At 41.8% G+C, this 14,976-nt stretch overlaps 1 protein-coding gene across 2 annotated transcripts in view; it reads left to right on the top strand.

Moving 5' to 3' along the window:
* The window catches only part of LOC307020585 (disks large-associated protein 1-like), a 261,124-nt gene that overhangs the window by 155,400 nt on the left and 90,748 nt on the right, over positions 1 to 14,976 (top strand). For both annotated transcript variants that reach the window (XM_079652039.1, XM_079652040.1), the window contains exon 4: positions 3,338 to 3,555. In XM_079652039.1, the coding sequence (XP_079508165.1) occupies positions 3,338 to 3,555 (218 nt within the window). The remainder of the gene's footprint in view (positions 1 to 3,337; positions 3,556 to 14,976) is intronic.

Genomic DNA, 14,976 nt, shown 5'->3' with positions numbered 1-14,976 from the left:
GTTCTGCATGCCCTCCAAAAGGAAATGATATAGTTTCCAAACCGTACTTTGCCGTACAGATCAATACATGTCTGGGAGATTTTGCTTTACGCTGTGCGCGTCCCGCGAGGTGCATGCACACACGGCATAACACCGCCCCCCCCACCCCCCGTTGACAGTTCATGAGCATGCTCTATCGTGAACTGTTCAGACCCGACGGGTAATAAGGGATTATGACGGATATTTTACGATCCTGTCTGTCAAAATGACGGACAGCGAAAAAGTCTAACGCCAGGCTTATTGACATGGCGAGATATAAATATATGGTTGGTACTTGTCAATGTCTCTAGGTGTGTAAATGTAGCCCTGTAAATACGATGTCCTTTTGTGTTATCTGTTGTTTTATTTTCATGTTGTAACCTACTTGCTGCCATGTTGGACAGGTCTCTCTTGAAAAAGAGATCGATGATCTCAATGGGACCACCTGGTTAAATAAAGGTTTAAAAAAAAAAAAGTGTTATAAAAAAAAAAGAAAAAACCTTTTTTTTTGTTTTAATCGCGGTAGATTTAGTCAGTCTCACGACGGTATTGGGAAGTTTATTTACCGCGATACCGCGATATTCGGTATATCGTTACATCCCTAGTAGGGACTGATACATTTGTAAAGTATTTTTTCTCAGATTTCTAAAAGGACATTTAATTGATGTCTGTCAACTCGGAAAAAAGAAGAGTTATTATAATAATGTATAAGCCATTTGTACCAATTAACTGCCTCCCATCTCTTTTTATAGAGAGAAATACAAGCTGTAATGACTGTGTAGTTAATTTTTTGATTGATTGGCAATATAAATATAGAAAAGGAAATGTTTATGAATAGATAACATATGCACAGTCTATGTGTAATCTATATTTCTCAATAAAGCCCAAGAGCATGTTTCCATAGTAGTTTTAGAAGTATTTGATTTTTGAAAACAAGATTTAAATGTTCTTAAATGTCTACATATATCTGTAAACACTTTATTACCTCAGATTGTTAGACAGTGTTGTGACTGTAGTGATGAAGGGGTTTTGTTGAATTTTAGTAGGTGCAACTTGATGCATTCAGTAGCACAAACTATATCTAATTCACCTCCATTGAATTTGGGTAGAGGCACACATCTGAGATAAAACCAAAACGATCTGATCTGATACCAATAGAGGGAAGTGAGAAAAGGAATTATTTACCACTGAAAAACATTAAAGGTCCCATGTCATGCTTTTCTGGTTATTACCCGTCCCCTTGTGTGTTATGAAGGTTTTTCTGCATGTAAACGGTCTGCAGAGTCACAAACCCTCAAAGTACACCCTGTAGCGAGTAAAACTCTAACACAGAGAAGACCTGTCTATGCTGCCCCAGAACGCCTCGTTGGAGATTTCTCTTTTTCTTCCTGGGTACAGTGACGTGACCATACACAAATGGACCTCCGTGGAGCTCCACACACACACTCTCTCAGCGGCGAAACTGTGACGCGCTGGGGAGGGGGGGGGGGGGGTTCGGGTGCTAGTGGAACCACGCAGATGGGGGTGCTGCCCCCTCAGCACCCCCCCTTCCCGCATCCATTTGCGATGTCTCGATGTCTCGCAGACCTCACGCAGCAAGCAGGAATTTAACCCAGCTCACACTGTCCGCTCCTCACATCAGCGAGCCACGCAACGTCCCTCCAACACGGCACCCAGACACCACGCAGCATTCTCATCTGTTTGTCATTTTCTGGTGTAATTTTCTGGTTGCTAACGCCATTGTAACACATAATCACTGATGTTCCGCTGTAACGGTGGGTGGACTCATCAGAACAGAGTGGGCGAGCTGACCAATCAGAGCACAGTGGGCTCACAGGGAGGGGGGGGGGGGGGGGCAGGAGCTCCAACAAGGCGTTTAGGACCGAGAGTGAATACACATACTATACAGAGATTCTTTATGAGAAACCAATGTGAGTTTGGACAATTGCACAATATAAATCTATTCTAGTAGACCTCAAAAATGGAATTATGATCAGTAGAAATGGCCATGACATGGGACCTTTAACAAACTATTACATCTATTTGCTTCAATTGTTTGTTCTTTAAAATGTGAATGTTATAGAGTGGTGCAGTGATGTTGTATTGTGGGAGGCTGTCCCTGAAGTTAGCATCACGAGTGTTCCCTCCACAGAAAGCAATTTGCAGAAGGTCTTTGTCATGATACTTAAACGTTTTATTTAGCAGGATAATGTCCACATATTAACACCACTTTTTTGAACGGTCATGACGTCACAACATCATGACGGTCACATGGCTGCGCATCACCACCACTAAGCTAAAGGCCGCTAATGTACTTCTCATGTAGCAACCGCTGTTATTATGATACATAGAATCTTTGTTGGGATGTAAACCACCACTGGAGTATTTACTGACATATACTATGTCAATAACCCCAGAACTTATTTCAGTCATCTTACCAAAACAAATTCAATAAGATGTTGACTGCGAGACTATGGAACCAGAAGTTTTAAAATGCTAACTAATTTCTGTGTATTAGGACTCATTCATGCACCACATATCTGTATGTTATTTTTTAGATTTTTAGAATTTTGTTCAGTTCATCAATTTATCTTTGTGCAATATTGTCAGTCAAACCAGTCAGTATGTTACCAAATACTTTATTTCTCAATTACCAAAGGGGCCCTGGGGTCAGATCAGTGCAGACATACCACACACACACACACACACACACACACACACACACACACACACACACACACACACACACACACACACACACACACACACACACACACACACACACACACACACACACACACACACACACACACACACACACACACACACACACACACACACACACACACACACACACACACACACACACACACACACACACACACACACACACACACACACACACACACACACACATGAATGCTCACACACATCCTGTGCTCTTGTATTGACACAGTTCTGAGCTCCTGAATAGCAGATGTATGAATTAGCCAGAGAGAAATTTCCTCCTGACTCAAGCACATTCACAAACTGTTCGTGCTAATGAGCCGACAGCCTGCACCACATCGGTGTGAACGCTGTGCACGGATGCATGAGTGTGAAAGAGTGGTGGATTCAAAGAAATGCCAGCCATCAGTTTAGTCCAGTCTGTGGATACTAGCTGTGTATCGTGTGTGTTGTTGTACAGCATGTTAGCTCTGTTTCTGTAGCTTCCATGTACCATCAGGACAGTTTAGCTAGCCAGTTTGGTGGCTGGGACTCCGACAGCAATGGAGTGGACTCTGACTGTGTTTCTCTGACCTTTGCACCCGGGCCGCAGGTCCCTCAGGACGAGTGGAGCGGCTTCTCTCCGCTGGGGAAGGAGGACGACATCCCGTGTCGGAGGATGAGGAGCGGCAGCTACGTCAAAGCCATGGCAGAGGACGACAGCGGAGACTCTGAGGAAAGTCTCACCAAGCCCCTCCCCAAGGTGCAGGCCCGCCGGGCCAGCTACCTGAAGGCCACACAGCCCTCCCTCACCGAGATGACCACTCTCAAGTAAGGTTTCACTCTGTGTCCTTTTCCCATTGTCAGCATCAGGTTTAATACCAAGCAGGTTTACACATACAATACATTTGCTTTGGTGTGTAATTGTTCAACACTGAAAGAGGATCTAGGTTGTAAAAAGATGGAACCAAATGCAGAACACATATGCCCAACATAAACGGCTTTTATTTAAATACTTGATTCAGACAAGGCAAGGCAAAACTGCATGGTCAGAACCAGAGGTTGGAAGCAGTTAATTACAAATACTTTGTTACTGTACTGAAGTAGATTTTTCTGGTATCAACATTGTACTTTATTCCTTACATTTTTAATACAAATACCTGCACTTTCTACTTCTTACATTTTCAAGACAGGCTCTTTACTTAAGTTTTTATCTGCAGTTGGTGGTGTGATCATTATTTTCAAGACTCATTGCGCATATATTAGAGTTTAAATGTGGAATATGTTTGCAGTTTTGTTAAAAAGTAGCATTGTGCAGAAATATTTAACATCACTCTCAGACCTCTTTGTCAGACTATTCTTACCCTCATCCCAAGTTTAAATTAGGTTGAATGATTGAAACAATGTAAACTTGTATGAACATGGTATGCTATCCATGCTACCTACAGTATGTTTGAATGGTAGGACTGGTCTATTATGTAGTCGTTTTAGGGAAATTTGTTTTTGCAAATATAAAGACTACGTGTATATTTGAAAAGGACAAACAATTAGCACATTTTCTACCTGCATTTTTGTTTCAATTTAGCCAACTGAAGGTCACTTAAAAGGCTCAAAGCACTTTGAGATTCTGCTGGTGAGGTCACAGACACTGACAGCCGTGATACTGACAGGCAAATAAATATCAGAAAGGTTTACTCTTATTTCTGTGTTTTACATCATATAGCCTTATCAGGAAAAGTCTCTACTGTGTCTTCATAATAATCACAGAGGTTTGTAGATGTCTGTAATCAAAGTGACGGAGTGAAAATCCACACAGACTGTTGTTTGTAAAGAGTTTGCAAATATTAGAAGGGTTCATATAATACTGCTGATTGAATTTCCTAAAAAAATGTATACATTGTTTGAGAAGCAGCATTTGATAGAATTGGTCTGGAAAACATCGGCTATGAGTTCATGAATTAAATTAGACCCTCCAGAAAAACGCGATTCTGTAATCGCAGAATTTACCGCATAATCAGCAAAATGGCGCAGATTTTTAAAAGGCCGCATATTTATCAAAAGGCCGCATAATCCCTGCATTTTTCCACACAAAGTTGAGAAAAAAAAAGGTTAACTCGTCTTGACGTGACGTCATCAGCTCGCGCATCACAGAATGTAAACAACACTGTATAGAGTGAACGTGTGGAGCTCACACGATAGAGAAAACACCAAGATGAAAATATCTAATCCATCTCATTTACCGACGAACATTTCTACTAAAGACCGGGCAAAAAGTGGGGAGAAACTATTCTGCACCCCGTGCAACTGTGTGTTGGAGCATAAGAGAAAATCGACGGTGACGACCCACTTTGATTCATTCAAACATTCGAAAATGCTTGATTGATTGATTGATTGAAAAGTTTATTAACAGCTTGTATATTGGGTACAGTACAGTACAGCTCAAAACATACAATTGTTAAGGGGATGCAGACCAGAGAAAGACTTTCGTTTTGTTTACATCAGGGTCCCCCATTTCCAATTCATCATATCATTTAAGACATATAAGACATATTTGACATACAGATTGCTTATTTACAATTTACATACAGGTGTTTTTTTACATACAGATGGCTTATTTACAATTTTCATTTTAGATTTCGTTCTAATACATCCTAACCGGACATTTAAGACATACCAAGTCTACAGATATACAGTTAGTAACAGAGTTTAAAATGCGAGTATATACATAGATGGGGGGGGAAGCTGTCCATTGTACGACAGGTTGAGATTTGTACCATTACCGGAGCCAGTTTTGCAATGCTCTCCCCCGAAGTGCTCTTTAAGAGAGGTTTTGAAGGTAAGTATAGTTTTACTTTCCTTTACAGTAGTGGGAAGAGCGTTCCACCTTGATGTGGCATAATTGCGAAACGTGTATTCCCCCTTTTTTGTGCCAAATCTGGGTTTTACATGATTTGTGGAGCTCCCTCTGGTGTTATGATCATGGTATTCCTTGACCTTTGGGAAGAATTTTGACATGTACATGGGTACCATAGAGGTGTAGTGTATCTTGTAGACCAGGCCCATTGCAAGTAGCTGTACTCTGTCGTCTACTCTAAGCCATCCTAGGTTGTCAAAGTGGGCAGAGGTGAGGTGGGTTCTAGATGAAAGGTCAAGCAGTAGTCTGACCAGTTTATTTTGTGATATTTGAAGTTTTATTTTTAGCGCCTTGGAGGTGCTATGGTACCATGACGTGCAAGCATAGTCATAGTACCCTTGAATGAGTGCTCCTGCCAGAGTTTTCAGGGTGTTTTTGTTTACCAGAGAGGAGATCCGGTATAGGACTCTAGTTCTTTGATTGACTTTTTTTATTACATTGGATGCCATTTTGTCACAGGAGAGGTTTGCCTCAAAAATAGATCCTAGGTATGTAATTTCCTTCTTACTTGTGACAATAATGTCACCCACTGCAACTGAGAAGTCGTCGGATTTGCTGAGATTATGTTTCGAACCGAAGAGAATGGACTCTGTTTTACCCAGGTGTAATGATAATTTATTATCGGCGAGCCAGGTGCAGATTCTGCCGAGCTCGGAGCTGAGGGTTTTTTCAACCTGCAATCTGCTCCTGTCAGAAACCAGCAGGGCTGAGTCGTCCGCGAACAGGAACAAGTTGCAGTCACATGCTGATGACATGTCATTTGCATAAATTAGGAACAGTAACGGACCTAATATGCTTCCTTGTGGAACACCACAGCTCACTGGGAGGGGGTGGGACAGAATACCGTTTACCTCCACCATCTGTTCTCTCCCCTCCAGGTAGGATTGCATCCAGCTCACCGATAGTTTATCAAAACCAATTGCTTTTAGCTTGTCAATCAGAATGGGGTGATTGACAGTGTCGAAAGCCTTTTGCAGGTCCAGCATCACCATGCCGCAGTATTTGCCCTCGTCCACCTCTTGTTTGATGTGGTCGTTTAAATAAAGAAGGCATGTGTCAGTGGAGTGGGATGTTCTAAAGCCAGATTGAAATTCATAGATTAGTTTCTTGTCCGCAAGGTACTTTTCGACCTGTTCATATACTATTTTTTCCATGACTTTCGAGATGGAGGTAAGTATAGAAACAGGGCGGTAGTTGCCTGGGTCCAATTTGCTGCCCTTTTTGTGCAGGGGGGTTACTCTTGCAATTTTGAAGTCTTTGGGTACTTTTCCCTGTTTTATGGAGAGGATAATTATGTGAGCTATGACTGGTGAGATGGCGGTTGCTGTGTCTCTGAGGAATTTGGAGGGGATATTGTCATGGCCAGTGGCCTTGTTAGGTTGGAGGGCGCTCAGTTTAATGAGTACCTCTGCTGATGTTACCCTTGCTAGACTGAAATCATCTTTGCGTACCCCAAGGTTTTTGTAGTAGGTCATGATGTGATCTACTCCAAAAAGCCCTGAGTGGGAGGGTAATTTATTTACAAGAGTTGTGGCTATGTTTGTGAAAAAAAATGTCAAGTACTTGGCCACGTCCAGTTTGTCTGTGATGAGCCTGTTACCTGTCTTTATGTTTAAGTTCGAAAATCCCGTTTTGAGTTTTTTACTGCAGCCAAGCTGGTTATTGAGTAATTTCCAAAGTTCACAGGGTTTATTTTTGTTTTCCTCAGTTTTAACATTGATGAAATTCTTTTTGGCAGTTTTGATCATGGAGCTTACGTCATTTCTTAGTCTGTTTCTTTCAATTTTTAGTTCAGTCACGTGGGCCGGGAGTTCACTGCTCGTGCTTTTGGAAATCATTGACTGACTTTTATGAAACTCAGAGCATTTTTTGTCTCTGGTTTTCATGGCGGTCAGTATGCCGGAGTGCATCCACGGCTCAGCGAGATTTTTTACCCTGGTTGTTCTTAGGGGGGCCAAATCATTGAGTATTGCAGAGAATTTATTTTTGAAACCAAGCCATGTTTCTTCAACTTGCGTACCACTGAGCTCATCTGACCAGTCCAGGCTCTCCAGTTCTAGGTTAAAGGCCTCGCTAGAGTAGTTTTTGAGGTCTCTAGATATGACTGTTTTGTGACAGCCGGCCTTTCTGCTGCTGCGGACAAGAAAGCCAAACAACGCACGTTCACCAAGGCATCAACCTCCAAAACCCTTTCGAGGGCTACAAGAAACGAAGTGAGTAGCCTACAAGATTGAAGCCGGTCAGATAACGAGCGAGTAAATGAAAACAGAATGAGGCGGGGAAGTGTGTGTGTGTGTTTACAATAAATGAACATTGAATTTGTTTAATTGAATAGTAAAGGGGTTTAACGTCAGTGGCAGGTTGTGTGTGAGAGAGAATAAATAAGACAGCCCAATATTTAAAAAAATTTAAATTCTTTTTTCCTGCATATTTAGCATATTTTGCAACTTTCCGCATATTTCGCAACTTCCCGCAATTTCACCGCATAAAATCACATAAAAACCCTGCGTGTTTAATCGCATAATCAAGGATTTTAGCCCGCATAATCAAGGAATTTAGCCCGCATAATCAAGGATTTTTGCCCGCGTTTTTCTGGAGGGCCTATTAAATGGACCAATCACACACAGCCTGCAGCAGGAAGTGCCCTAACTGTAGTCTGATTCTCTCATTAAGAAACAGATGGCCTCGTTGTGTGGTGAACCTGAACTAATTTCAGTGAGAACCAGAGGTGAACTTGCTGCTCATTATTCATATACATTATCTGAAATATTGCTTTCAGGTTACTCTATTTGCAGAATTGTTTTTCGCAATTAACGTACAGTTCTTTCAGTATTTCCCTATATATTAGATCATTAGATTAATCTTTAAATCTCTGCTAAAAAAGAATTTAAAATGACCATTTGTTTGAAATAAAAATATTTTTTTTATGACTGAAATGATCCAGCATAAACATTTAGATTAATGATGATTACTTATTTCCCTATCGGATGGACATTTCATTTAGAGAGAAATCCTGTGTCTTCTGCATTAGAGAATTCTTCAAATTAAATCTCAGTCCAATGAATTGTGTGTTTTAATATGCATTCTACTTACTTATGCATCATTTAGCCACCTGGTTACTTGTGCTTTTAGGTCCCGTCTACACGGAGACGAAAACGGAGACAAAACCGATTTAGAACCGAAGTCGATTAAAAAAAAATCTTCCTTCCACTCGTAATCGGCTCAAGAAACGTGTCCGTCCACACGAAACCGCTCGAAACCGCTGGAGACGCTGTAGTAAATATGCCGGGCCTGTAAGTGGCGCTGTACTTCAGCCACAAAATACACCAAAAGCAGCAAATAAGACCCCCCGAGCATGGTTTCCATGGTTGCCTGGTTGCCCTTCTGGTTATTCCCCGTGGTGGATTTAGCAACATGTAGTTCATGTAGTTCTCCGTGTCCACTTGTTGCTGATGGTTGTGGTAGAAGAGCTGTACATTTTGCACTAACATCTTTAGCATGGTCAGTAGCGTCTGGAGCACGAACGCAACCCTGTGATCCGCCATTGTTGTTGTTGGCGAAACGCATCAACGATGCGGGTGACGCGGGGGAGAGCAGGAGAGGTGGGGAGAGGCGGGGCTATGGCGTCATCGATTCAGGAAATGATCGTATAAGCAGTGCTTGAATTTAAATAAAAAAGGTGCCAGTACTCTAAATCAGCAACTGTTTCAAGTCAATTTATTTATACAGCCCAAAAACAAGTATTTGGCTCAAAGTCATAGTATATCCTATAATGCTGGTGGGTTTGTCTCTTTACTGCAGTGGTCGCCAACCAGTCGATCGCGATCGACCGGTCGATCGCGAGTGTGGTGCGGGTAGATCGCGGACCGTTAAAAAAAAAAGTAACAAGAAAGAAAAATAAAATAAAAATAATAATGTTTGAGAAATACGTTTTTAGATTTAAAACTATCATCCACCACCCCGTTAGCAGGTGCTACATGATTGACGTATATTTGAGACATCTCAGTAATATAATACATTGACCGTGCTTTACGTGAACCTCATCATGACACAAGAGAGGACGACAGGACTGCAATTTCCCGTGTTCAGTGAATGCAACAGAGGCAAGACACCAGACCAATCAGAGAGTTGCATGGGAATAAACGTGTGCTTGAGTCATTCAAGCTCGGCTCTGTGTGCGTGTGGCGATAGCGCATTTCGTGTGATAGAGAGAGAGGGAGGGGAGAGAGGGAGAGAGAGGGACCGGTGCTAGCGGGTACCGTGATGATAGCATCTGGTTAGCTGGCTGCACTAACGGACATAAGGAGCAGTTTCCACAACAAGCTGCGGAGAGTCCTCTCCTGTCAGACTGAGGGGCTCAGGTGAGCTAAAGGACTCTCTGAGTGTTTAGAACGGTTTTGTCACAAATTATTCAAAAGATTATTTCTGTGGCACACCTTCATATGATCATTATAGTTATACAAACAATAAGAGAATAAATGAAAAACAGGTATGAAATACTATGGCAGTAAAACAAGAATACAGTTTAAAAAGGGGAGTGATTTGTAAAATATCCATAAAGAAGAAGCCAACCTCCTATCCATCCCCACCCACATCAATCACCGGACCTGGGGGGGACAGAGCCTTCTCCGTTGCTGCCCCCTCCCCCTGGAACTCACTCCCACAACCCATCAGAGACTGCACCGACCTCACCACCTTCAAAAAACTTACAAAATCTCACCTCTTCAATCTGGCTTTTAAAGTGTGATTGTTTTTGTATTATTTGACTTGAACTTTAACTATATATTTATTTGTTGTTCCTTTCTTTTCTCTTCACTATATCTGTAAAGCGTCTTTGAGCACCTGTAAAAGCGCTAAGAAATTAAATCTATTATTATTATTATTATTATTATTATTATTATTATTATAAAGAAAAAGTAAATCTGTTTACAGTTCTGTTTCATATGGGTGCTGAGAGATGTATCCATAGATCTCTTCATGTTGCTCTCAAAGTGCACCAGATTGATGCTTTCAACTTCAATATTTTAAAAAAAAATCTTCCCAGGGGAGCATCCCCCCGGACCCCCTAGGGGAGGTGAGGACCCCCCTAGAGGAGGCGAGGACCCCCCTAGAGGAGGTGAGGTCCGCCCCCCACTCATAAAAAATTGCACTTTACCCCTGCCTATATGCCGTGAGCTTATTATGGAGCCTTCATTGTAACAGTAATTCAGATGCAATTAGCCTATATAAAAGGGCTCAAATTGGAAGCACTGTCTGGGTCGTCTTTTTCACTCAATTCTGCAATAGGTATCTCGCCTTTCACCGAGGCCGAGGTCGGTGATCTTGGGCTTAAAAAGGTTGGTGACCACTGCTTTACTGTATATTTTAGATAGGCTTACTGTACTTAAAAAAAATGACCCAGGGTGCATCTGAGATGAGAGGGGGTGCAGTGGTAAAGTACTATTTTTATAAGTGGGGAGTGGACCTGACACGTGCTAGGGTGCTCCCCCGGGAAGATTTTTTTAAAATATTGAAGTTAGATGCATCAATCTGTTGCACTTTGAGAGCAAAATGAAGAGATATATGGATATCGCTCAACATCCATATGAAACAACTGTTAACAGATTTACTTTTTCTTTATGGATATCAAAGAAAGTAAAGCCTGACTCCTGACTGGTTACATGACTCCTCGTCCCTGAGTACACTCACCATCTTTCAGCTGGAAAGGAGAGAGGGAATCCTTGTCCTGCGACAACCGCTGTCTTTTCGCACTATTATTAAGCCACGCTAACATTTGCGAAATGCTAACGTTATGTGATGTCTTTTCTGCTCAAGTCTATCGCTGCGGCGCATCATAGGTACGCTGGGCATATTTGTTGTCATGCGTCATGATGTGCTGCCGGCGGCCGGCGGCTGAGTAGCCTACCGGCATTTTACTGAGTACCGGCACCTTGCCGTTTTCAAAGTGTAGGAAGGTGAGCCTCCCCTCAGAGAACATAAGAACAGCCGCCCCTCCCAATTATTATTGCTGTTATTATTATTATTATTATTATTATTATTATTATTATTATTGTTGTTGTTGTTGCTATAATGCAGGGGCATTCAATTGCATTCCAAAGAGGTCCAGTAAGAGAAAATGTCATTAAATGCTCTGTTTTCGCTGTCTGCCTTTTTTTTTTTTGAGCACGCCATTGGAAATTACTTCGACTGTTTCTCTCTTCTTGTCTCGTCTCTGTGTGTGTGTTTGAATCTATCATGCTGAGTCCCAGTCTTCTCTGATGTTACACTGCAACCTGCCTGTGAGACAGAGTCCAACCACACACTCTGTCTGTCCAACACATGTCCTGCAATACACATGCTGCAGCTGCCCAGCTGCTCACTGTTTGTAAAAGTAAATAAAGAGTAGGCTATCTTCATTTCAATAATTTACTTTCTTTACCCTGCTTCATAAACAATACTGACATCCCTGTGCTCCTCCTAGTCTGAGGGTCCGGGGATGTGAGGACAGCGCGAGGACACAGACAGGGAGGCTTTACTTCATAAAGGAAATGGCGGTCAATATTAACAACACAGGAGCTAAAATGCTTAATAACGTTCATTACGTGTTAGAGAAAGAACATAAGAAAGTTTGACAAAGATGAGGCTATTAAACGGGCAGCGGAGCCGCTGTGTGTAGCAAGAGAGAGAGAGAGAGAGAGAGAGAGAGAGAGAGAGAGAGAGAGAGAGACACGCTGAGCTGCACCGTGCAACGATCAGCTGAAACGGAGCATAGAGAGAGAGAGAGCTGCGGTCTGCAGGGATCGGCCTCGCCTCCTGTCCTCACAACTCTTATTATTCCCGGGATCAGACAATTGTTATTTGTTCCTACTCGGAACCGAGTTTTGCTTCCCAACCCTGCCACTGTGCTACACGTCCCGCCCGCCCCGTCTAACAGTACAGAAAGCGGCGGGATGCATTTCCTTAGGAATCGACAAGCAGAACCGAAACTAACATTTATGGGCGAAAAACGTCACTTGTCCATCGGACACGTCAATGGAAAGATGTATTTGTCCGATATTATAAATAACACGTCCTGGACGATCGGACGTGTGCTTTTTCGCACACTGCTTGTTGCCGCTCGCATAAAGTTAGCTGAAATTAACCAGCTAGATTTCACTGTTTCTCGTTATTTTTTTCTCACGCTGCGCCTCCCTTGAAGCTCTCTGGCACCCCCCAAGGTAGGCGCGCCTCACACTTTGAAAACCGCTGGTCTATATGATAAAGAACTTAAGCGGATACAACTGAAATCGTCTCCGTGTGGACGGGGCCTTAATTTGTAGTCACATTAAGACTTAAACCTCTAAAGTGCCAGCCTAGACAGATTTAAATATTTTATATTATTTATACTACGTTTGTTGGATAGTTGCAGCAACTGCAGCTAATAGTGATCACCGACTTTTAGTTTAAAATCATCTAAATAGATAGTTCTCTAAAGTGAAAGCTTGCAGATGCAGAAGGCTCCACGGCCGTATAGGACAGGTTTGTCAGTGTGTTGTCAGCTTTGGTGCTGATAGAAGGCAATTTGTGCCAGATTACGATTGTTAAATTAAAAACCTCTGTCTTTAGTCAGTAGGAAATATACCTGAAATTATCTAATGTTAATGTCAGGAGGTCAGGTTTGACAGAGGAGCAGCTTCAGGAGAGGCCCACCTGTAAACAGTATCACCAAAAGTCAGTAAGGAAGGCTACATGGAGTTATCCTCATCCTGTAGTAAAATAAAACTTTGGCCTGGACAGAAAGCCTGATTTGCATTTCATTTTATTTGTGTGTCAATATTACCATTAGAGTTTGCTATGTGGACCAAAAAGAGAAAAACATTTATTGTATCGGTTTACTTTTAACACTACAACCGCCAGAGGTCGCTGTATACCTAAAACCGCCAACGGGTAAAATGTACCCGCTATTGATTTGCAAGGTACAATGTTATTTTATTTATCATACAGAACAGTGAGTTTTGATCGCACTGGGATGACATTTATACCAATAGAATCTGTGGACTCTCAGCTTTTCATATGACATAGTTTGTGCAGATAGCATGAAGTATAAAATATCGCTACAAGTGCTGATTTAAACGCTTGGTGTTAGACTTGTGTTTTGTTTAGGTACAAATCTCTCAATCTCTCTCTATCTATCTATAACTATCTATCGATCCATCTGTAATGTTCTGTTCTATGGACATATTGTCTCCATAAACAGACGACGCGGACTACTTCTCTCATTCCGAGTGTCCATCTTTATTCAACTGGCACGTAACCTGCACACATGCATTACGTCCTCAACGTGAGCTCAGTCATCCAAGATCTTGTATTCTCCTAGATGTTACACTATCTATAACTATATATCTATCTATCTATCTATCAATATATCTATCTATCTCTCTCTATCTATCTCTCTATCTATAAGGAACCGCAGTAGACAAAAGGCGTTGCTATAGCAACACGTCATGTTTACGCTGCATTTTCTATGAGGTAAATATTACCCGCTGGCGGATATGGGTATAAATGGCAATTTATTTCGCGATTTCTTTCAATCTGACTTCCTATTGACAATTTGTAACAACAGAGGGTGCTATATAACACACTTTCAGGAAAAGTCACAGACTAGGAGACTTTAATATGTTATGGAAAAAAAGTTACATACACTAAAAAAACTACTGCGGGTAAAATGTACCCGTTGGCGGTTCTAGTGTTAACCAATACACTGTATATAAGGAAGCATTTGATAAATGAATGAAAGATTACAAATATGTTTGAAAAACGTTACATTAACCGTTTTATTTGGATGGTTATTGTGAAGTAAAAAATTAGGATTCTAATTATATGTGGCCTTTGGTGAATTAAAAGCCTATACATATTATTTATAAATATATATATAAAGAGCTGCTAAAGTGTGTGTGTGTGCGTGTGCGTGTGCGTGTGTGTGTGTGTGTGTGTGTGTGTGTGTGGGGGGGGGGTGTGTGTGTGTGTGTGTGTGTGAGAGAGAGTGAGTGAGAGAGGGTAAATCATCCCCAGAGAGAGGAGTAATCTGCAGTCTGATCTACAGCAGGAAGCAGAATATCACCTTTGCTTAATTAAGCTTTCACAGCTCTCTAAATAGTGATAGTAATTACAGAGAGCAGTCAGGGGACGGCCGCTCGGCTTCTTCTGTCGTCTCCTCTCACTCTGTCACACACACACACACACACACACACACACACACACACACACACACACACACACACACACACACACACACACACACACACACACACACACACACACACCCTCTCTATGCATGGGTTTTCTTAAATCAACACACATACAACTAAACCTGGACGGAA

The sequence above is a fragment of the Notothenia rossii genome, assembly GCF_949606895.1.
Source record: "Notothenia rossii genome assembly, chromosome: 9".
NCBI classification, from domain to species: Eukaryota; Metazoa; Chordata; class Actinopteri; order Perciformes; family Nototheniidae; genus Notothenia; species Notothenia rossii.
This window is presented reverse-complemented; position numbering and strand designations above follow the sequence as displayed.